Below are 22767 nucleotides of genomic sequence, written 5' to 3' on the forward strand. Positions count from 1 at the left end.
CTACCGACTCTGCTGCCTCACAGATTGCCAATGGCGAAAACGCATCCGCATTGCCTCCAAATTGTCCAAAGCGGGACGAACATCCAAGGAAAACACCGGCTGTCCACCATCGTCGGGGGCCTCATAATAATCAATCACATAACGGACCACCCGATTGTCTTTTCGTTGAACATACCAATCATGTCGATCAAACGGTCCTTCCATTGTCCCCCAGCGACTAGGAAATACCCGTCCAAGCATCATGTACCACATGGCTCGAGGACTCTTTTTGCTAGCATTTCCTTCAAATCGCAATAGTTTCGCGTCTGTGGCTTCTCCATCCACCTGCTCCCAAGCCTGGATCTCGTTCCATGCACCCTCGTTCAAAAAGTTGTGGATTTCCACCATCATTGGCACATTTTCTCCGCTATCACGGTATCCCTTCCGCCACATCGCATTGTACATTTGTTGCGGCGATGGGTACTTCCATAAATCCCCATCTGCTTTCGGGATGCTGCTCGTCGACCGTTTCGTCCCCAAATCCACCATCTGATCCTCCTTGGCCTTTTGCGACAAATCCTTATACATCAAATTGTCCGGGTTCATCTCCAAAGATGCATCCTCTTGCTCCCCCCTCAACCACCCAAACCAGCTTTTCTTGGGCATGCTTGTGTTTTCGGACATCGGACATTCCGACGGGTATCCTTGTCCTTGGGTCGGTGCTTGTCCTTGTTGTTCCCATTTGGGATGTTCCTGCACTTCCGCAGGCTTCCAAAACGAAAACCAAGATGATTTCTCTCCAGTACCGTTTTGTTGTTTCGACATCGGACACTCGGAAGGAATGGCACCCATGCTAATAGGAGCGGCTGTTGTTGTGCCTCCTTTTTCTTGACCATCCTGGCCCCATCCAAACCAAGAAGACGGTCCCCGTTTCTTGTTTGCTTCTTCGCCTTGAGCGTGCATAGGACATTCAGGTGGGATTTCTTGACCCTTCAGCTCCTGCGAGCGATGCTGCGCAACGACGGATGGCGGGGCTAGCTCGACGGGAACGCTCGTCGTCCATAACGTCTTCAACCACGAAGACCAGTTGTCATTCTCCCGTGGCATTTCTTGCCGTTGTTGCTGCATATACGCCTGATGATCAATCGGACACACTTTTGCGTTTTGGGATTCGGGAGAGTTCATTTCAATTTATTTCAATTCAATCCAATTGATTCCTTTTTTGTCGACCTGGATATCACCAAACAACAGATGCTGCAGAGTTGGGAAATATACGAATCGTTAGAGATGGGAGGATAAAAAAAAATTATGAAAAAATTATTTGAAAAATGAATCGAATTTCTGGACGAATATGCGAAATTCTCTTTCTAGAAATGACCCATCCGTGTGGTGACTTTTCACCAATACTCGCTCTGTTAAGCATGAGTAAATAGCGCGCTAAAACCCACTGTCTAAAAAACAAAAAGGAGATCCAATGAAACCTCGCAATATTTGCTTACAGTTTCGTGCACGGTATACCACAGCCCAACGCACTATGTCAGTAAACAAACAGGGTTCCTTTGAATTGGAGCAAAAAAAGGTACAATCGCCTCCGGTGGATAGCCTCTTCTCTCATTCATCAAATGTCATTTTCATTTCTTCTTCTCTTTCTACGAAAAAACAGTTGCTTTTCTTCTAGAACTTTCAACTTCCATCTGCCTGCATTGTGCTCTTCTCTCTAATTCCATGCCTTTCAAGCCTCGGCTCTCTCGGCCGCTACAAATCAAAAAGTCTTTTCTTTTGGTTTTCCAATTATGGGAAACCGCTAGCGCATCTCATTTTTGCTTTTGTGTCGTTTCTATTTACCGCTCCCTTTCCCAAGTAACATACAAAAATAGAAACATTTCCACGTGTAACCTTCCTCCGGATTTTTCGCTCGAGCTCACCAGCGACTAACAATATTATCCAAACGAATACTAAACCCGTGATATTATCATACCTTTCGGGAGAATGAAATTTGCAAGTACTGACCCTTGCAGAGGGCAATAGCGTTCAACTTTGTTCTCAACAGTCTTACTTGCTGACTATTAGATCCATTCATCGGTTCTTGCAGTATACATAGAACACCTTTGACCGAAAGAGCGAGTAACTGAGAAAAACTCTATTTCCAGCATTTCCTTTTTGCCTTCTTGTTAAAAAGTGAGTATCAAAAATTAAACTCCAAACGTTTACAGAACGGTTCGACACCCCTGTTCACAAGTCGCATTTTTACGTACCTCTCAATTTTGATTTATACCATGCCTGAAAACAAATTAGCAGCTCACAACGAGTTCCAACTTGTTAAGAACGATCCGGGCTATATCCTTTACCAGCCTTACAATTCCGAGGAGAATAAATCCTTGATCGCTAATTTTGTCCGCCAAAAAGCCCTTGCTTTCTGTCCTTACTACTTTGTCGAAAAGTCCGGTAAGGGCTCCGTCACCTTCTTTTACCCTAATGAACAACTGTGCGGTTACAAAAACATTTTGCACGGAGGTTTCATTGCTTCCATGCTCGATGAAGCCTTGGCTTTCGGTATTTTTGGCAACTTTCCCTCTCGTCTAGGCGTCACCTTTAATTTAGATGTAACTTATGTGGCCCCTTCTATCTGTGGACACCTTTACAAGATAGTTTGTAACACTACCAAAATCGAAGGAAGAAAGGGTTGGATATCCGGGGAGCTCTATCGCCTCGCTGACAACGAAGAGCCCGCTCTATGCGCAAAGGCCTCTGGTTTATTTGTAGAGCCTTCCAAAATCAATTTAGAAAAACATTTGTAATGATGCCATATTTTTTGGGGTTTCCTGATTCCCTTGTTCCTTGTTGATGTTCTTTTCTGTCTGTTTTACCTTCTTTCTTGTTCTTGATTCCTACGAGTCGTACATTATCTAAATGAAACGAAACAGATTGTTTTTTGCTTCGGGGCTTTCCTTTTGACAGGCAATGCATGTGATATATTTTTAATTTTTGTGTTCTTACAAACCATTTTTCCATTCAACCTGAGTAGATTCATTATTCTAATTTAATTTTCAAGTAATCCATATTCTCCCTATAATAACCATCAAAACAGTGCTTTGTATGGACATTGATTTGATCCACTTTAGTGCACCAACCGAATATCTACTTTTTGTTTTCCTGAATGCTCATCACGAACTGTACCCACACGCACTCGTACTTTTTGAAACATTTGAATCTCGACCACCTTGGGCTTTGGTGGATCCCGAATTTCCACTTTCAGCATATATTTATCCTCCAAAAACTCAACGTTGGGTTCCAACATGTTCGTCATGCTCTTTGTATATACAATACCTTCAAGACCAAACTTGGCAATAAATACAACAAAACCATTCTTAAAAACCTTAATTACATACGCATCTTCTTCAGCAATTCCTCCTTTTAGCGCCTGTCCAACATAATACTCAACACTAGCACGGCCAGCCATCTGTGCCATACGATGACGGTAATTTATACCATTGCTAATCTCAATTAAGCGTTGTTTGTCACTAATGGAAGGATTTAGCACTTCGTAGTCAATAGCTGCTGCCAATTGTCGATGTGCCAAAACGTCTGCGTAACGACGAATAGGAGAAGTAAAATGTGTATAAATACTGGTTGCCAAACCGTAGTGGCGGAATTCAGGAGCTGCTATTGTACCAGAGCAAAAGTATTCAGCTGATAGCATACACCGGGTTGTCAGTATACGCAGTAAGGTATTAAAGTAGGGTTCGTTGGGATCCACACATTCATCCAAAGATTTTGCCAAGGATTTTGATGTATCGCATTTAAGATGCATTCCCTTGCATACTTGCAAGATATCTTGCAAGGAATCAAAGTTAGAAAGAGGTGGTGATGCGTGTCGACGAAGAACAGCAGTTTGAGGGAATGTATCGTAAATCTTTTGAGCAACAGAAATATTGGCTAATAACATACACTCTTCGACAAGAGAGTTCGTTTCAAGCAGTTGTTTTATTTCAACATCCATCGGGTCCGATGTTTCATTGTCTGTTTGGATTCTTACTTCCGGGCTCGCCAAATTCAAAGCACCATCGTCCATTCTTTTCTGTTTTAACTTTTTAGATAGTTTTAACAGAATTCGCATGCCATTTGTTAATGGATCTTGCATATTCTTATCATCAATTCGGGCTTGGGCATCTGCATAACTAAATGCCTCTTTCGAAGCAATCACGGATTTCGTAAATGAAGTATTAACAATGTTAGCATCTTCATCCATTTCCCAAAGACAAGAGAATGCAAATCTTTCTACGTAAGGACGCAAAGAACAAAGCTCTGTACCCAACAACATAGGAAGCATATCAATACGCTTGTCAACTAAATAAACAGTAGTACCACGGGAAGCGGCTTCACTGTCCATCGCCGTTTTCGGTTTCACAAAATGGGTTACATCAGCAATGTGCACGCCCACTTCAAAGTTTCCATTCGGTAAGACACGTGCATGGAGAGCATCATCAATATCTTGACATCCAGGGGGATCAATACTACAAATTAAAAGATCTCGAAAGTCTTTTCTGTTTTTCCAAAGAGGATCAGATTTGTCAGCTGGTACCTTGTAGTTGTGGCCTTCTTGAGGGAGACAATCCAATACGGCCTTAGGGAATGGTCGGTGTTGTACATCATATTCAAGTAACAGAGCTTCTGTTTCGGCCTCCTTGGTTTCCATTTCACCAAGAGCACGGACAAAATGACCTTCGGGATAACGACTAGTAGCCTCCCAAGTATCGATAGCGGCTACAATCCGCTGACCAAGTAGTCGAGGGGCTTGTCGAGTGCGAAAACGGATCTTAGGAATACGACGATCCATGGGAGTAAGGAGTACCGTTTGTTGAGAACCACCCTTGGACTGGGCTACAGTGGTATTATCAACATGTCCAACATAGGGTCTCCAGTTCCGTTTCAAAATACCAACAATCTTTCCAGTAGGGTGTGCTTTCTTACTGGTAGGAGTTTCTAAATCAATACTACGAGAAGCATCGGGCTCAGCGGAAGCGTTCACTAATACATCTTCATCATCGCTGGCAATTTCTCCCGCTTCTGTCTTCCATTGACTTTGAGGTAAAATTTGGACACATACAACATCACCTTGGACTGCACGGTTTAGGTATTCTCTTCCAGAGATTAAAATAGGTTTATTGTATCCCGGTGTATTAATAGAGCCTTCGAGAAAGTTATAGGTGCTTACGTTTAGCACACCTTTATGGACTTCTCCATTTTTTATACAGGTAAGCATACGAGAAGTAGACCAGTGGTGTTCGTAGATGGCCTTTGTTTCGGAAGATGCTTTCTCATTAGCAGCGGCGGCATCGGCAACTGCAGATATCATGTCCAGCAAGACCTCTGAGTCTGGTAAGAACTGAACGTAGTCCTTCAAAGTAGAAGTCTGTATACCCTGTTCAGCCGCGATCTCTGCATTGCGGCGGTCGTTTGTAATTAGCACGACTTTGATCCCTAATCCGGCCAAGTGACCAGTATACCAAGAAGCAGCAGTACGAATGGCTCTGTCGTTTCGGTCGTTGGGCGACTCTCCCTCAATTTTATCAATATACGTATCAGAAAAGAATTCATTACTAAAAGGAGTAAAGCGTTTGGTCTTTTCTTGACACAGACGCTTAATACGGTTGTAAAGAGGAATCGACTTGGAGGCTATTTCAGAAAGAACAGTTTGTAAGACAATCACATCGAAAAAATTGGAAGGATGTTCCAAAGCATCCATACAATGATAAAAAACGTTGGTATCAGGAATCAAATAGTGACGACTAAACTTCTCCAAAAAGAAGGGTTCTTCGGACAATATCGGCTCCAATTCATTTCCGTTCGAATCCGTTGGAAGCTTGGAAATACATAATGGGCAGCTTTTACTTTGGCAGGGAATATCATCACGTAGATATCGTTCACGAACAATTTTTTGAACCTTGCCGCGTGCAGCTCGCACAAAAACCTTTGGTTTTTGGTCTTTTGTAGCGGAAGATGAAGGCCGCTTATAACCAATTGCACTCATCCTCCCGTTTCTTTAGCTGTTGCTGCTGTAGTAATGTTGCTGAGAACAAGAGGAAAAGTACAAACAGTACACTGACCATATTTACTTTGCGATTTTGGGCGTACTCGTTTTAGCATTTTGTGTAGTCGAACGATGCTCGCTGAACGAAATCCATAAGCTGATAAAAAATAGTACAGCAAGATATTGTTTTACGAAAAAATACTAATACGATAACATAAAGTCTGATATACACTCACTCTGTAAAGGTTTGGAATGTATAAAGAAAATAAAAAAATAAAATAAATTGGAAGAAGTCAATAAGGTTTTCTAGATGAAAGCAATTTTCATCCGGTAAAAAAGCCCTAAGCCGTAATCGTTTGGATGCTTAATGGTTATATGCAAATAAAACTAAATACAATAAGACGTGAATCTATAAAAAGAAGTGGAGCTCATTTAGTAGCCAAAAACTTACTTCCTATTGCTCTTGCCAACATGTTCTTTAAGAAAGGACTACAAACATTCTATGGGTCGTTCACCATCTTCTAGCAATGATTGACCTTTAACCTAAAAGATCAAGTTTTCCCTTTTAGAATGAGTAAGGATTTTTTACAGTAGTTGACTTTATACTTATGAATGTAGATGAAGAACAAGAAATGGATATTGAAACAAACTACTCGACTTCAGTTCCTGAACTTGAAGCGAGCTTTAATACAGAAAAAACGAATAAATCTACATTTGATGAACAAAATTTACGCAGACCTTCTCTTACTTTGTCTGAGGAGGAACGGGATGACTCTGTACCTGGCTATGAATCAACAGAAAACCTTTCAGCAGCACCAGAAGAGCCTGCTATGGCTATCCCGGAAAGGAACCAGATAGAGCCCAATTATACAAAGAAAGAAAGAGATTTCAAACTAGAAAATGTCAGTGCGAATGCGGTTATCGACAAGTATGGACGACTTGCTGACGGTTTGGAGTACAAGACTAAAACGTTTTGCTTAAATGGCAGAGGTGATGTATTGTACATGCTTGGAACGGAATGTGCAAGGATCTTGGGATTCAAGGACAGTTATTTTATGTTCCATAAAACCTTAAATTTACGTAAGATTTTGACGAATCAAGCCGAAAGAGATCAGCTTGTTTATATGGGTATCCTCGCTCCTAAGTATCGCTTTCGTCAATTAAGCATTGTTCCCGCAAGGCAAGTTTTTCTTGCATTTGGCCCTAAAATATTGTTGAAAGGAACCGTTGATCCCCAGCTTTATAAAGATCTTTGGGATGCAAATTGGTCATGGGCAGACGAGGAATTTTCCCATTTAGATAATTCGATGCTTAGTAGTACTCGATCCTCTTCCGTAAAACCCGAGGCAAGGTCGATAGATCAGGCAACGCTTGGTTTTGGGGAAAATTTCCGAGAGAAATACCTACTTGCTTTAGTGAATGAGGTATCGGACTATAACACATCTTTAGGGAAAATGAGAAACTTTAGACGAGATGCGCTTCGCTACTATTACCATGAAGCTCGCTCTTCAAAGACAAGCTCATAAGGGCAGTCGTTTAAAAGCTGTGATGATTTACAGCTCCTCTGGTTTTTCCCTCTTAAATTGCTATTTGTATAATACGTTATAATTACTTTTGCTAGACTTTGTACCATCATACTAATGTTTCATTATGTTTTTGAATTCAAAGTTCCCAAGTTAGACACTTTTCATGACTTCCGTACTTCCGTATATGTTCTTGTCTAAATGAAACGATAAGCACCGAATGTATAGAATCACATTAATAATAAGCGCTTGTATCTTGACTATATTTAAATACCCTTCAAAACGAAGTTTTTCCAATTTCGTTTCAATATAAAAATATTCTTACACTCTTCTAACTTTGTAAAACAATATAAAAAAAAATAACACATGAAAGCAATATATAGAATAAACCCATTTTTTTCTTAACGATAACATCAGGTAACAATTGTTACTGAGTCCGAATGTAGTGGTGGTGACCTCTGTGTGAAAAGCTGCATTCTGCAAAACCTTGTGAGTAAAATTTGCAATTAGCAAATCTGTAAATCACGATGGTTTCGATAAGTAAGTTATAAAACAACAATAATAAAGCTAACAAAAATAGGAAAAAAGAGTAAAAGAAGGACTACTCGCCTCCGCGCGCGAATTGAGAAGAGAGCTGCTAGTTCTCGTAGAAAAGAAAGAAAACTTGAGAAGAGAAATCCTCAATGGAAAAGCAGAGTCCCAAAGGACCCTGGTATACCCAATTCTTTCCCTTATAAAGACCGTATTTTGGCTGATTTGGAGGCACAAAAGCGACAAAGGGAAGAAGAAAAGATTGCTAGTAGAGAAGCTGCCAAGTCAGAGGGAAATATGGATTCAGAGGAAGATAGTGAGATGGAAGACGAAGCAGATGAGGAAGAACGAGCTGATGGCGTTGACCCTATGATTGCAAAGATCGCTGAAGCAGCACAAACTAAAGATGCTGAGGAACAAGAAGCCGAGGAAGAGGATGATGCCGTTATGGATGAAGATGATGATAACGATGCTCCCTCTTTGGTTGATGATGGTTCTTTGAACACTTCTGAACGAATCGTTAAGCCTGATAACTCTAGAAAAGCATTCGATAAAGAGTTCAAAAAAGCAGTTGAGCTCTCGGACATTGTTCTTTATGTCTTGGATGCTCGTGATCCCGAAGGAACTCGTTCTAAAGAAGTGGAGCAACAAGTTATGGCTTCTGCTGCTGAGGAAAAGCGTCTCGTCTATGTCGTCAACAAGATTGATCTCGTTCCCCCTGAAGTGCTGGACCGTTGGCTCGTTTACTTGCGTGCCCGCTTCCCTACTCTCCCTTTGCGCTCTTCTTCTGGATCTTCTGGCTTTAAACACAAGACATATTCTGCCAATGGTACTATTTCCGCCTTGTTAAAGTCTCTCAAGTCTTATTCTTCCAAGAAAAAGCTTAAGAGCTCTTTGACTGTTAGTATCATTGGCTACCCCAATGTGGGTAAATCGTCAGTTATCAACGCTCTTGTTAACCGATCTGCTGCTTCTCGTTCAACCCCCTGTCCTGCTGGTAGCGCTGCTGGTATGACTAGAGCTTTGCGGGAAGTTAAATTGGATAGCAAGTTGCGTTTAATAGATAGTCCCGGTATTGTTTTCCCAACGGCTAGTAAGGAAGATGAGCATTATCGCTTAGTATTGTTAAATGCTATTCCTTCCACCAAAGTTGATGACCCGGCTCCTGCTGCAGCCTACATACTTAACTATCTCAACCGCATTCCTGGTCTACTCGAGCGAATGCTTAGCCAGTACGAGCTCCCTCCTCTATTGAACACCTCGGAATTGGACACTGCTACCGACTTTTTGGTGAACATAGCTCGTAAACGTGGACGCTTATCTCGCGGCGGTATTCCTAACTTGAATGCTGCAGCCAGTATTATCATTAATGATTGGCATGCGGGACACATTCAATGGTGGGCTGAACCCGAAACTACCACCAAAGAGGCTTCTGCGTCAGATGACAAGCGAGTTGTTTCCCAATGGGCTAAGGAGTTTGATATTAATGATTTTTAAAAATGGGAGTGCGCGCAATTAAACTATATATCTGGTTTGACTTTAATACATTGTTTTGATGGTTATTTATAGGTTTAAATTATGTGCATGCCGAGGTAAGGATAATTTGGGTTTCTTTGGTTTTTCATTATTTCCTCAAAAAAATAGATATCGGATTTTTTATTTTGAAGAAGTAAAAAATCCAGTTTGTTCATTATGCCTTAATGGTCTCTGGCGATTATTATATACTGATAATATTATAAATTTTGGTTTACAACTAAGGATTGTGAGTAGCAGAAAGTAAATGAGTCTATGCTTATATGTCTTTAATTGTATATTTTTTTAAAAATGTCTGAGAATATCGAAGTCTCTATGCAGTCAATACCGGATGTGACAGACATGAAAGGCCGCATTCTCAAATTAGGTCAAAAATAGCAGCAACTACTTGCACAAGATATATAATATGAGAATCAATGTTTCTTGTATCTAACAACGCATACTGCAAGAAAACAAGCAATGTCCTAGAGCATGCTTGGAACATGCATACATGATTTTTTAACTTATTTTACTATAAAAAAATTAAATATTAAATTTGTATATTTATTATAGACTGTTCGTTGTTTATTCCGAATTGTTTGGTCTGCTATACTAAATCGCTATGGTGTACCAAACCTACCTACCACCAAACCAATATCAAAACAAAACTCAACAAACTAACATAGATGCGTGAGATTGTAAGAAAAACATAATTAACTAAACTAACTTATTAGGTTCATATTCAAGCTGGTCAGTGCGGTAACCAAGTTGGTGCCTCCTTTTGGTATGAAAAAAACTCTGACAAAGAAAACCGGTATTAACTCGATAAAAGGTCCCAGATTGCCGATGAACATGGATTGGATGCTGAAGGAATGTATGTATAAAGAGAAATTTATTCTCAAACTCAAATTAACGATTTAATAGCTACCGCGGTGACTCTGAGGAGCAACTTGAACGGTTAAACGTTTATTTTAATGAGGTATGATAGGGATCAACTAAGACGCGTCTATTTTTGTTGTTAGATACCGTCTTTATCTAAAAGCTGAGCAGGGCACGTTACTTACCATTTCATAGGGTGCTGGTGGAAAATATGTTCCTCGCGCCGTCCTTGTCGATTTAGAACCTGGTACTATGGATGCTGTCAAGGGAGGAAAGTTTGGCAATTTGTTCCGCCCTGACAACATTATCTATGGTCAATCCGGTGCTGGAAATATCTGGGCCAAGGGTCACTACACTGAAGGTGCTGAATTGGCTGATGCTGTTTTAGACGTTGTCCGTCGTGAAGCTGAAGCCTGTGATGCTCTTCAAGGTTTTCAATTGACCCATTCTTTGGGTGGTGGTACCGGTTCCGGTATGGGTACCTTGTTGCTCTCAAAGATTCGTGAAGAATACCCCGACCGTATGATGGCAACCTTCTCTATTGCTCCCGCCCCCAAGTCTTCGGATACAGTCGTTGAGCCATATAATGCTACTCTTTCTATGCATCAATTGGTTGAAAACTCCGATGAAACCTTCGTTATTGATAATGAAGCTTTGTCTTCTATTTTTGCTAATACCCTCAAAATCAAGAGCCCTTCTTATGATGATCTCAACCACCTAGTTTCTGCTGTCATGGCTGGTGTCACCACTTCTTTCCGATTCCCTGGTGAACTCAACTCTGACTTGCGCAAGTTGGCCGTCAACATGGTTCCATTCCCTCGTTTGCATTTCTTTATGGTTGGATTTGCTCCCCTTGCTGCTATTGGATCTAGCTCTTTCCAAGCTGTTTCCGTTCCTGAACTTACTCAACAAATGTTCGCTGCCAATAACATGATGGTTGCAGCTGATCCTCGTCACGGTCGCTATCTGACTGTTGCCGCTCTTTTCCGTGGTAAAGTTTCTATGAAGGAAGTTGATGAGCAAATTCGTACTGTGCAAACCAAGAACTCTGCTTATTTCGTTGAGTGGATTCCCGATAATGTTCTTAAGGCTGTTTGTTCCGTGCCTCCCAAAGATCTTAAAATGTCTGCTACTTTCATCGGTAATAGCACATCGATTCAAGAAGTCTTTAGACGCTTGGGTGATCAATTCTCTGCTATGTTCAGAAGAAAGGCTTTCTTGCACTGGTATACTGGAGAAGGTATGGATGAAATGGAATTTACTGAAGCTGAGTCCAATATGAACGACCTTGTCAGTGAGTATCAACAATATCAAGAAGCTGGTATTGATGAAATTGATGAAGACTATGAGATTGAAGAAGAGAAGGAACCTCTTGAATATTAAACTTTTCTGCTCTCTCTTAGGATTTTTTTACATACCAACCATAATTTAAATTGCGAGCTCTTTCCAACGTTCCCATTCATATTTTATATAACTTCTTTCATTTATTTACAATTACTGTTATTGCCTGCCTTTTCCTTTCTTTTTATTGATATTGGACCACGTTTGCGTTGAACGCTCGCTCTTTTTCTCCTTTATTTTTTTTTCCAAAGATGCCGTTCACTTATTCAACATAGCTTCAGCCATTGTCTATCTAGGTAAATCTCATTAAAAATATACCGTTTGTTGATTTTTGATGCTGTAGAATTATGTTTTTGCTAAAGTGTAATACATACGTCGAGTTGTGAAAATTTTATAGTCAAATAGTTTTTCAAAACAAATTGCAAAGTAGCCGTTTTGCTGTAATGATTTATTGCTACGGCAATTACAACTGCGATACCAAGAAACTTACAAAAAATAAAAGATTCATTCATTTAAGATGCTTATTAGTTAATGCTTTATTTCATTATTTGGTTGGGAAACCTGCGTTTGGGTTATTGAATTTCAATAGTAAGTATTAATATCCATTTCGTGTTATGCAGAAGGCACAAGTCGAAGAGCTCGATATCAACGTTTCTCAAATTCCGCTGGATAGCGTCAATAAATGACATAAATATTATTTAGTGGCTTTTACTTTCTACCAAACATTTTTCTTTTTTTAGGATTCGTTATCTTTTCAAGCGGACTTTACTACAACAAAAATATTTTTTGAGGTTTTACTTTTGGAAGAGGCTTTGAACCGAAATCAGATTACGAGAAAAGGGAAAGGTATAACAATGAGGATTTTAACAGCTTGGAAATCCGCCCCTAAAGTCGCTAGTGCCATTCCAAAGAGATACATTCAAGGACCACCCGGTGGATTCAAAAGACCATCTCCGCCTCCGTTAGGCAAAGAAGAACAAGAAGAATGGAATCGTTTACAAAAAGAATCTAGCCAGAAACCCGTCGATGTTGCTCAACGGACGAGACTTCGGGACTTTGAAGGGAATGTGAATCCTGAGGTAAGAGTTTCCTAGTAGAGAGGATGAGAATAGTGCAAGAAGCTGAATGCTATACTAACATGGATAGACTGGGGAAGTTGGAGGACCCAAGAAGGAGCCAACCATTCATGGCGATTACTCTTATGGAGGAAGAGTAACGGACTTTTAGAAAAGTGATTATATCCTGGTGTGTATGAAGCTATTATGAGTTGTGTGCTTCTTTATGGAATAATAAATCAGTTTTTTTCTTGAGAAGTGAAGGGAGTTCATGGCGATTATGGTAAAAAAAACATTGCAAGTTGATTAAAGGAGCTTAAACATAGAACAAGAGCTAGTCTTCTCTATAAAAAAAAGGAAAAACATAATTTTTTACCAAAAAAAAACCATAAAAGTCTATATTCACAATGTCAAAACGAAAACAGGAAACGGTTATTAGCAAAGAAACTTCATCTGCTTTGTGATGAACTCTAAAAACAATAGAAGGCAAACGAAAAATAACAGCTGTATGTTGTTGGGTTTAGTTTGACATTTTCGTTCACCGATGTAAGAGAATTGTAATTTCAATTATTTGTTTGGCAGTTTTAATTAAGGCATTTCAATAAAGCCAGTCATGAAGGAACAACGAATTTTCGCTCAGGAATCCAGGTTTTTTAGTAAATTGAATTTTTTTATGTGAAATGCTAAAAAAAGCTCCTATTTTCTCGTAGGAGAAGTCTCATAAGAAGAGAATCTGCTTTGTTTATAAAAGTGTAAACAAACGCAAATATACTAAGGTGTTACTTATCATTGTGACTCGGCACTGCGTAAGCGATGCGAAATATATTGCAGAAACAAACTTCTTCTTTCTTCATTTCTAGCAGTCGGATGGGATTTATCTTGCTTTGGGAGGAGTTGTAAAATGGATTGACTTGTAGTCGATTCCTATTTCAATTGATATTCGCATTTCATCGTCATTTGGGAGGTTTGCGTATAGAAGAAAACTAGAATCGTTCAATTCTTTCGTTCTTGAAACTATACAGGTCCTGTTGGAATGTAAAAAAGAGACAAGTTGGGCTTTACGTACAGCAGTTCCAACGTTTCCTATGTTGATCTCGAGAAGGGACTTTCTTTATGCACGCCAGAGGCATAAAACAAGCAGCCCAATTCAGGTTCTTTTAAGCAGCAAAGAGAAACGATGTTTTTCCGTATAATTTCCTTGCAGTATTTATTCAGTTTTCTTTCCAGTGGTCTTGGAAAGTTATTCAGCGGTACTGGAAAAGGGGTAGAATTATTAGTTTATAGAGTTGGTTTACTTATTGCGATTGGAATTTAAAATTATTTTTGATGTATGGTATTGCTTCCTTTTTATCCTTTATCCTTCTTAGTTTAATAGCTGTGAGCTCACCTGAAAACACGTATTAATGGCATACTTCCGAGCTATCAGCAAAACGACAATGCATTGGATCTTGCACCGCCTACTACGAATGAAGGAATAGAGACGCAAGCAATAATACTAGTCAAACTTGGTTCCGCTCATTTGTCTTCTGTTCTCTAGTTTGTTTGGACTCTTTCGCTAATGCTGATCGCAATCGATATGGATTGCTTTAATAAACCATCATTTATATTCCTTTTTTTATCTATTTCAAATCCAGTCGGAAATAGCTTGAAACTAAGAAACAACTTTGTATTAATATGAATTGATGACTGCAATCGAAAGGCATGCGTTTTAATTTCTCATTTTTAAGGCATTGAGTTGGTATGACCGCGGAAATCGAAAACGAAAGACTTACTGCAGCTAATCTATTAATTATTATAAATATTGTTGTTTAAATTTTTACCAAAAATTGTAATTTCATTACATTCACATTAGGTCCCTTTTTTTTGCTTCCTGTTACTTGTCGAGGAACGTCTCACAAGAAGGGAATTGAGAAAAGCATTTCCAAGCATGAATTTACGTTCAAAATATCAAAAAATAAATAAAGAGAAAAAAAATGAAAAAGCCTACAGCACCCCGGATTCCCATGTTGTCTCCAACCGTACTACTAACGAGGCGAGGCCCTCAGACGTTTTCACTTAACTGCAGTGATCGGACGGGAACTGGTGTTTTCGCCTAGGTGTGCCCGTAAACGTTTTATTGTGTTTTGTAAAGGTTATTCTATTTAATAATGGTCCGTCGACTTGACTCCCAAAGTAAACGATAATTCGATGTTTTAAACTACATCAATCGAATCTTCCAACCTGATGATTTGTGCTTTCTATGCTGTGAATGAATTTTACCTCTGGCGATAATCACTTTCGTTCTTACAATTAATGAAAGACACGACACAGTTTTGAGTAAAAAACTAGTTAATTACGATGATATTTTCCTCAGAATAATTAAATAATCATTAAAAAGGGTGTCTATTCATGAAGAAAATGAACGATGCCGTGAAACGAATAAGAAGATTCATGAGAGAGAAATGAGAAAAGCAATCAAAGTCCGCTGGTTTCATCTGATCTAAGCTTTTGTGGAAGCGAATGCAGGAACTTGGTAGACTGCAATTGACATCAATGTTTCCAAAGAAGGCGCGAAATATAAAGAATGAAAGCACTCGGTAAAACTTAAACTTCGGCGCTTTGCGCAGCAAGAGGCTGAAGTTCGATTCCTTCGTTCTGAGATACTTGCTCTCCTCGATTGGTTCCTTTTTAATAGGTTAATAACGCCTTGTGATAGGAAGCATTTACCAAGTGTACATACCGAACATATGATCCACAGCATTTCCCAAGCCATTTATTCCGTTTCCTAAGCCTTTTATGCCGTTTCCCATATCGACGACTACTAATCTAAGTCGTTCACGCGCATTTGCATTCACTAGAAGAGTTAGAATATTTCGCGGGTGTATGACATACTCGTCAAATAAAGAAACAAGACAAAGTTAACAAAACAAACAGCATAGAAAAAATTGTTGTTTATCTTTTCAAATCCTGTGAACTTCTTTGCAGCATAATACGCGGTGAAACCGAGGACATCGAGAAAACACACACATAATACTGAGATACACATAGCTGACAATACGTTTTTGGTTGCTCTTCCAGCTTGCGTGAGCCCTTGTTTGGCCTGCTGGAACCATTCTTTAGGCATTTGAAATATTGCTAATAGTTAGTAAGTCGCTCAAAGTGAAAGATATCGTTGTTGAATTACCAAGCAGAAACAATACAAAGGCTGCAACAAAGCCACCAAAAAGCCCCCAAAGGGTTTTCGCATTCACAGAAGCCTTGAAACCAAAAAATAACACAAGAAGAATAGCATAGGCCACAATATACCCAATAGTTATAGGCAACAAGATGCCTGCTAAGACTTTCTGGCAAAGCACCACATCCCAACCAGAATTATTAGCGGAATTCTGAGCGGATCCATCAGCCATTTCTAAATCGATAAACTTGTTTGAAGCTAATGGATGCATTAGTAACTGTTCTTTCGTTGTTTGTGAAAAGGATAGAGGTATTCGCCCTGTTTGTTGGCAGTTATCGACCAGGTGATTGAATTCAAACCCAACAATCAAATAAACAAGCATAATTCTTCCATCATGAGCCGTTCAAACAAGAACACAAAGAATAAACCTTTCCTTTCCATTTCAACTAATCTTACCTGAATACGGAGGAGGCGTACCATCAGAAGGAAACGACTGACTATCTGCCTTTTCATCATTGAGCGTTTTGGAAGAGTCATCAGAATCTGAAATAGGAGAGTACTTGTTTTTCATATTTACAATGGCAAGTAGAGCCCAAAATAGCGCCGATATTTACACTCTAAATGAAATCAACTAGAATCACCAAGAAAAGTCCGTAGGAACTGGTTCCGCTCTTCACAGATCTGTCAGAAAAAGGAATTGGACCTTGCTTAAAAAGCAAACTAATCTTACAACACGAGTGTTCCCTTAAAACCAAAGATGCGAGTTTGAAAAAATCTTGGTAATGGCTTTTCGCATGTCTTAATTCATAAAAGCAGCGACATTATGTCACTGACTGGTCACAGTCCTCGTTACGATTATTCAACGTTGGTTTTTTATTGCGATTTGTCGTAATAGTATAATCCAAAAGAGTCGTCGTTTATTACAAAAAGTAAACAAAGGAACATTTGGCAAAAACAACCATGCTTTTTGCTTTGAATGATAAAAACAAGGGATTGGAAATGCTCATATTTGTATTGAAAGATTCAGTAACTTTGGCTTAATGAACTCCAGGGAAAAGGATTGAACACTCTAGATTTTCGTAGCCTTACTTTCAGCAAATTCATCGGAAGTTTGTAAAAGCATTGTTTCAACTATCACGAACGATGTTTGTAGTGACAAGTTTATTTAATTTATTTTGATTACACGATAGAAACAAACAAAAGCGATTTCGGACTGTTCATTCATTGTAAATATATATAGAATAGCGTACGCTTACTAGCTATCTGTATGTGTGTCAGAGAGGGTGAATGACAGCTTCACCTCTGCAAAACTCTAGTCATTGCCATTGTGGATTCGATTCATGTAGTTTGGAGTTGTTACAAAGTAGATTTTATTAAGCTTGTTAGTCGGATCGGATGTGTGCTACTTTTTGAAAGTTCTGACATGAATTTGGGTGTTTACTGCCTATTTGAGTAGGTTTTGAAGGAATTTCAGAAAATGAAAAAAAAAAACAAATACAAAAAGCTAAAAGATGCTGATTCAGCTGACGTTCCTCGCTTGGGCACTCTTGCAACGTTTGACGGTGAACTGCCACGGTACAATGAAATCTTGAATTCTCATCTAGACGACTTGGAAAAAGGTCATGCACCTCCGTACTCAGAAAACAGACATCAAGAAGCGTCTACCAACATGGCACAAGGAAGCGGATTCTTTATTCTTTTACGAAATGTCTTGACGGCATTATTCTGGTTGATTTTCTGGCCGGCAAAAATTGTGAGAATCCCCGAAGCACAACGCAGACAGGAAAATGAAACTGCTCGGCTTAGTTTTTGCTTTATTCTTTCGGTCATAGTAAACTTCTGGTTTTCTTACAAATACCTTGTCCCCTTTATAAAGGAATCGATGAAAGAATCTGTAGGGGTAAACTTTCAAGCTACTGTAGCAGCTGTTCTTGTCGTCGTGGCTTTCTACATGTTTCTATATGTTTGTTCATGTAAGTGAAATGGTGGAATTTTAATTTGATATGTTTACTAATGGGGTACTTTTAGTGTTGGTGGATATAATCGTTATATTGATTCCTCTAGTTTTTACTTGGATTTCCTCGTTTTTTTCTGGAATTTCCTCGTTTTTTTCTGGAATTTCCTCGCTTTTTTCTGGGATTTTTTCTGTGATTACTAGTGCTCTAGGCTTCAGGATGTCATCGGATAGAAACGACTTGACGGATGATAATAGTATCGCATTAAACAGCTTGCCACCAGAGCCTGAAAACCAGTTCAACGATCGTAGTGATGATACTTTTAAACAACCGTCCTCTGAACATACCTCTGAACATACTGAGCAATCTCCAGGGTTACGCCAGGAACCGGGTCAGTCTAGGGATGTTGAAAGCGGTGGGGATTGATTTATACGGAAAGTAAAGCATTGTTTTTTATAATGTCCGGTCTTTTCGATTTTTCTCCAGCATGCTTTTGCTTATGTTTATGTTTATGTTTCATCTTTGCATTTTGTATTTTATATTTATTCGTCAGGCGCTTCTAATCACTAATCCTTGTAACATCTTTTCAATTCTAACTAATAAGCAATTTAATTAAGTATTGAATCGTGGATGACCATTGCTTCCTGCAATCACTAGTAGCTATAAGTCAAACGTCTATGTCGATCACGATTAAAGCCATGTGCTTCAATTAAAAGAGCAACAGAAAAAAGAAGCAAAAAGTGAAAAGCCTACAGCATCCCGGATTCCCATGTTGTCTCCAACCATAGTACTAACGAGACCCTCAGACGCTTAACTGCAGTGATCGGACGGGAACTGGTGTTTTCGCCTAGGTGTGGCCGTAGACAGTTAAGGCAGCTATTATGAGGAAATATATTGTTTCCTGTGCTGACAAGGTAATTCAGTTACATTCTATTGCCTACCAAATATCAAAAAGCCAGAACGGTACACTTTTTTGCATTAAAAAATGGTGTAAAGCATTCCAATAGTCTCATATATTTCCATCTACTGTTTCACATGTTGCTCTGGATGCACTTGTCTCACGCAAGGTAACTCCAGGATCACTGTAAAAACACCATAACTATACGATCCTTCCACATTTATTTGGGCAAAACACACTTTCGTATTCATTCATTACAAAAAATAAATAAACTATCTACTTCACCTTCTAACTCAACTAATGTTATGCAAAATTAAATAGATAAAGTAATTGGGAATTATGTATGCACACTACTATCAAGACTGTCTCCACGGATATCGGTAGACTGCTAGCGAAATGAGCATTGATTTAATCTTGAGTCCCATATAATTGCCTACAGATGATATTGCAGCACTTGCAAGCGATATAGTATGGGACTCGTTGAGAGTTAGAAGAAGAATCTCTCAGCCTTATATAGTAGAACAGATATTAACCAATTAATATAATATATAGATTTTCTATTTCTTTTGTTAAGTTAAGGAAAAGTCTCATTATAGTGAGCACCAACTAATTCAGTATAATGGATACTGCAACTTGTCCTACAGCCGTATTCTATTATGTAAAACCTTCCAATTTTCAAGGGAACAATGTTACCTACTTGTGAAAAAAAAAACGGCAGAGTTTAAAAAGCAAAGAAACTGCGGCCGTTCTAAAGGAAGGCTCAAACGAGCGCACAAAGATCTGTCATTTACCGATTGAGAACCGTCGATTGCGAGGAAATTTATGCTGCTCTGTTTTTGCCTCCACTAAAACGAACTACCAATAAAGGGTTTGATTTGCCATCCGTAACCCTTGTTTACCGAGTTTACATTACAACACTTGGAAATCCGACCGTTAGTCTTTTGATCCTTCTAGTCCAACCCATCTTCTCACTTTACCAATTCTAGCTTTCTTTCCTATTCCATTCTTTGTTGGATTCTTCATCTCTACATTTTCTTTACACTTGAACAAGTATATTCACCATGCCTGCTGCTGAAAACGTTGCTTCGAATCCTCCTTCTGCTTCTTCTGAGGAAAAGCCAAAGGTAAGAAGACTTAGCGTCTGTTTTTTTTTTTATTTCCTTCATATCTAAGAATGCAACCTGCTAATTGTTTTATATCTAGCCTTGCTGTGCTTGCCCGGAAACCAAACAAGTCCGTGATCAGTGTATGCTGAATTCGGAAAATGGCCCCATTGACTGTGCCAAACTAATTGAAGCCCATCGACAGTATGTAATAATGAACAAAAACACTCAACCATGTTCAATGCCACTAGTGATATGATATTGACATAAATTTACAGATGCATGGCCCAATATGGCTACAAGGTATAAAGTATACATTGACAGAGAAGCTGTTCCTTTCCGTTTTTGAGATATACTCTTCCAAGGAAATGTCATTTTTAAAAAGAAGAGCTTGATTTCTTGGGTCAATTCATGCTCAAAGGGACGATTGTCTTGGTCGTCCAGTTTGTTCATGCGTGTCTTTCCTACTCCATTTCTTTGTTAGATGTTTATTTTTTTCTCTCCTCTCTCTCTCTCTCTCTCTCTCTCTCTCATCGTTTTCATTCCACCTTATTTTGGGATGGAAGTGTTTTTTTGTACTTGAAACCCATCCGTCAAGAAAACAATAAAATTATGTTGTAAAATATGTTTATATCAAAGTTTCATGCTTCTACTCAATTTACCTGTATCCTTCTTCATCCTTTCGCTTTGCTCCTTTCCTCAAAAATTCCTCCCTTTTCCGTACACCTTTATTTTCTGTAAATTGTAGATCAAGTAACATACCTATCGTTACCTGCACATTGCTGGAATAAAGGCGATTAGGAGGCATGTTGAACGAACAAAGAATCTTTTTTTTTTTAACATCCCACTTCGTTTTTCAACCTTGTGTTGTAAATTATGGTATTGAAACGGAGCAATGCCGGGAGCTTTTATAGACCAAACAGGGGCAAACGGACGAAGCCCATGTTTTATAGGGAAAACGCGTCGCCCATAGCCAATTCCGGACTTGTTTACAATCCTTGGAGCGTAGCTTCCACAACCGCTGCAATCAAAGATGCTGCCCATGGAGACTCCCGAATGGTCAAGCTTTGTCACGTTTGTTACAAGAAGACTACTTCAAGAATGCGCGTTGCTTCCTGCGAATTGTGTAAAAAGTCTACGTGTTGTATATGTCTTCGTGAGTGTTTGAATTGCGAAAATACTGTTTGTTCTCGTTGTTCAAAAGAAGAAAGGTATGGATTTGAACAATTGACTCGCTTAACGCGTTGAAGCTCTTTTTTTCGAAGAAAAACTTCAACAGCATAGGCTCAATCTTTTGGTGTATGTCTATGGATTATTAACTGTGTGATTCGTAGAACGTTTGATAGTGAAACATATTGTTTGAGTTGTGTCCCTATCGTTTCCTAAGCCGATGCTTGAAACGTTTGTCGAAACTCGCCTTCGCTATAGACAGTGCCGAATACAGCATCGTTTTGGTTTTCGTTTACATTCGTATATTGTGAGAGATTCATTTGGTTTCCTATACAAGGATACGACGGCGGAGGGGAAAGCCATTCACCTGTGTTGGTTTTCATATGTGAGCGATCAGAGCTAAAATGTTGGACAAATGTGTTCGCTTCAATAACTCTATATTTTCTGTTCATCTCACAATAGAGATTTCCATAAATAAGCGGTTGCTCAGGAGGATGCTCCAAGTCTCGACAGAGCGCTTGTTCAAGATACTGTTCCAAAGGACAGGGAATTGGTAATCTAGTATCGGGATCCCATAGAAACCATCCTTCCTCGGGACATTGGAGACTTCTTGTCAAAAGCACTACATGATAATCCTGAATTTGGTCAGTACGTTTGTTTCATCTTGCTGCATAATGAAGATGTATAATTTAAAAAAAAAAAATAGACTCTTGCTTTCTTCGTTCTTTTCTCTTTAGCAAGATACATGACAATTTTCTTTACTTATATGTTAAGGCTTTATAGCTTCTTGTTCCATGACTTAATGATTGTGATTTATTTGTTTTCGACAATTTATGACCTTACCCAAATAACGAATGGTGACTTTGACTGTTCCCAAATTGGCATCTAATTTTTCATCTCAATTAGACAGTTTTTTCCACGAATGAAGAGATCGCTTACCGTTTTTGTTGGTGTTGACAAGAATACTACATATGCTTGAAGCCGAGGCGGCTTCTCTTTTACAACATGCTCTGCCAACTGATAGATATTTTCTTCACAATAACTAGACATAGAATGGGTTAGGTTTTTGGTTTTTTTTATTTTTTCTCTATTTACCTTGATGTATATTCAATTTTGGATAACATATTTGTGATATTACGGAGTTCTAGTCCAAACGAATTAGAAACTGCCGCTTATAAAAGTTATAACTAATAGTGTGAAGATGTTAAGAGAACCGGTAAATTAAGCAGAAATATTGCGTACGCGTGCGGTAGACTATATTCAGTTTTATATTATATTTTGTGGTTTTATGTGTGGAAGGGATTGAGAGATTTTTCAAGGCGCTTTCATTCGATTCTATGTGTTTGCAAGATTTCTATTTCTTATTTAATTTAATTTAATCTTTAGATATAAAAGGGTATTAAAAAAGTAAAAGACCAAGTAACTTTCTAGCAGTGTTTTTGTGATTTCCCAGTAAGCCAGGAAAAGACATTTCCTCAATGTCTCTTCGCGGTGTAATACAGCAACCATGATACAAACACAAAATTGAACAACGGACACCTTGACATCCAACAAACATCGAGCTTAGTCATAATTTCCTCAAAAGCTTCTTCAATCTTCTTTGTCACATACTTGTTTACTAGCGATGAGTAGCGTA

General features: G+C 39.0%; 12 protein-coding genes and 2 non-coding genes across 14 annotated transcripts; 8 read left to right on the top strand and 6 right to left on the bottom strand.

The window, feature by feature from the left end:
• cyc3 (cytochrome c heme lyase Cyc3) lies at positions 1–1164 on the bottom strand (the record flags this gene model as incomplete). The annotated part of the gene is made up of 1 exon (XM_056179294.1): positions 1–1164. The coding sequence occupies one exon, from the start codon at positions 1162–1164 to the stop codon at positions 1–3; it is 1164 nt and encodes a 387-aa protein (XP_056035815.1).
• A 1091-nt stretch (positions 1165–2255) lies between these two features.
• Positions 2256–2777, top strand: the4 (acyl-coenzyme A thioesterase The4; the record flags this gene model as incomplete). The annotated part of the gene is made up of 1 exon (XM_056179295.1): positions 2256–2777. The coding sequence occupies one exon, from the start codon at positions 2256–2258 to the stop codon at positions 2775–2777; it is 522 nt and encodes a 173-aa protein (XP_056035816.1).
• A 320-nt stretch (positions 2778–3097) lies between these two features.
• Positions 3098–6010, bottom strand: dis3 (exosome 3'-5' exoribonuclease subunit Dis3; the record flags this gene model as incomplete). Its single annotated transcript, XM_056179296.1, has 1 exon — positions 3098–6010. The coding sequence occupies one exon, from the start codon at positions 6008–6010 to the stop codon at positions 3098–3100; it is 2913 nt and encodes a 970-aa protein (XP_056035817.1).
• Positions 6011–6580: 570 nt separating this feature from the next.
• On the top strand, positions 6581–7536 carry snf59 (SWI/SNF complex subunit Snf59; the record flags this gene model as incomplete). Its single annotated transcript, XM_056179297.1, has 2 exons — positions 6581–6584; positions 6629–7536. The coding sequence occupies 2 exons, from the start codon at positions 6581–6583 to the stop codon at positions 7534–7536; spliced, it is 912 nt and encodes a 303-aa protein (XP_056035818.1).
• Positions 7537–8060: 524 nt separating this feature from the next.
• grn1 (GTPase Grn1) lies at positions 8061–9561 on the top strand (the record flags this gene model as incomplete). Its single annotated transcript, XM_056179298.1, has 2 exons — positions 8061–8073; positions 8114–9561. The coding sequence occupies 2 exons, from the start codon at positions 8061–8063 to the stop codon at positions 9559–9561; spliced, it is 1461 nt and encodes a 486-aa protein (XP_056035812.1).
• Positions 9562–10262: 701 nt separating this feature from the next.
• On the top strand, positions 10263–11838 carry nda3 (tubulin beta Nda3; the record flags this gene model as incomplete). The annotated part of the gene is made up of 5 exons (XM_056179299.1): positions 10263–10274; positions 10311–10360; positions 10409–10450; positions 10501–10555; positions 10651–11838. The coding sequence occupies 5 exons, from the start codon at positions 10263–10265 to the stop codon at positions 11836–11838; spliced, it is 1347 nt and encodes a 448-aa protein (XP_056035813.1).
• An 812-nt stretch (positions 11839–12650) lies between these two features.
• sdh8 (mitochondrial respiratory chain complex II assembly factor 4 Sdh8) lies at positions 12651–13023 on the top strand (the record flags this gene model as incomplete). Its single annotated transcript, XM_056179300.1, has 2 exons — positions 12651–12875; positions 12943–13023. The coding sequence occupies 2 exons, from the start codon at positions 12651–12653 to the stop codon at positions 13021–13023; spliced, it is 306 nt and encodes a 101-aa protein (XP_056035814.1).
• A 1808-nt stretch (positions 13024–14831) lies between these two features.
• SOMG_10016 lies at positions 14832–14957 on the bottom strand. The gene has a single exon (XR_008803549.1). It is a non-coding gene; the product is annotated as a 5S ribosomal RNA (ribosomal RNA).
• Positions 14958–15434: 477 nt separating this feature from the next.
• On the bottom strand, positions 15435–16576 carry wtf8 (wtf meiotic driver; the record flags this gene model as incomplete). Its single annotated transcript, XM_056179301.1, has 5 exons — positions 15435–15514; positions 15571–15684; positions 15723–15965; positions 16015–16263; positions 16462–16576. The coding sequence occupies 5 exons, from the start codon at positions 16574–16576 to the stop codon at positions 15435–15437; spliced, it is 801 nt and encodes a 266-aa protein (XP_056035585.1).
• Positions 16577–17482: 906 nt separating this feature from the next.
• Positions 17483–18386, top strand: SOMG_00508 (uncharacterized protein; the record flags this gene model as incomplete). The annotated part of the gene is made up of 2 exons (XM_056179302.1): positions 17483–17978; positions 18034–18386. The coding sequence occupies 2 exons, from the start codon at positions 17483–17485 to the stop codon at positions 18384–18386; spliced, it is 849 nt and encodes a 282-aa protein (XP_056035819.1).
• Positions 18387–18706: 320 nt separating this feature from the next.
• SOMG_10017 lies at positions 18707–18821 on the bottom strand. Its single transcript, XR_008803550.1, has one exon. It is a non-coding gene; the product is annotated as a 5S ribosomal RNA (ribosomal RNA).
• Positions 18822–19919: 1098 nt separating this feature from the next.
• On the top strand, positions 19920–20270 carry cox17 (mitochondrial copper chaperone for cytochrome c oxidase Cox17; the record flags this gene model as incomplete). Its single annotated transcript, XM_056179303.1, has 3 exons — positions 19920–19982; positions 20062–20165; positions 20240–20270. 3 exons carry the CDS (start codon positions 19920–19922, stop codon positions 20268–20270), a joined length of 198 nt encoding a protein of 65 aa, XP_056035820.1.
• Positions 20271–20837: 567 nt separating this feature from the next.
• SOMG_00510 (Siva family protein) lies at positions 20838–21209 on the top strand (the record flags this gene model as incomplete). The annotated part of the gene is made up of 1 exon (XM_056179304.1): positions 20838–21209. The coding sequence occupies one exon, from the start codon at positions 20838–20840 to the stop codon at positions 21207–21209; it is 372 nt and encodes a 123-aa protein (XP_056036017.1).
• Positions 21210–21343: 134 nt separating this feature from the next.
• Positions 21344–22255, bottom strand: SOMG_00511 (protein N-terminal glutamine amidohydrolase, alpha beta roll superfamily; the record flags this gene model as incomplete). Its single annotated transcript, XM_056179305.1, has 4 exons — positions 21344–21766; positions 21975–22016; positions 22071–22173; positions 22227–22255. 4 exons carry the CDS (start codon positions 22253–22255, stop codon positions 21344–21346), a joined length of 597 nt encoding a protein of 198 aa, XP_056036016.1.
• Positions 22256–22767: the final 512 nt, after the last annotated feature.

This window comes from Schizosaccharomyces osmophilus, chromosome 1 (assembly GCF_027921745.1).
Source record: "Schizosaccharomyces osmophilus chromosome 1, complete sequence".
In the NCBI taxonomy this organism is placed as follows: Eukaryota; Fungi; Ascomycota; class Schizosaccharomycetes; order Schizosaccharomycetales; family Schizosaccharomycetaceae; genus Schizosaccharomyces; species Schizosaccharomyces osmophilus.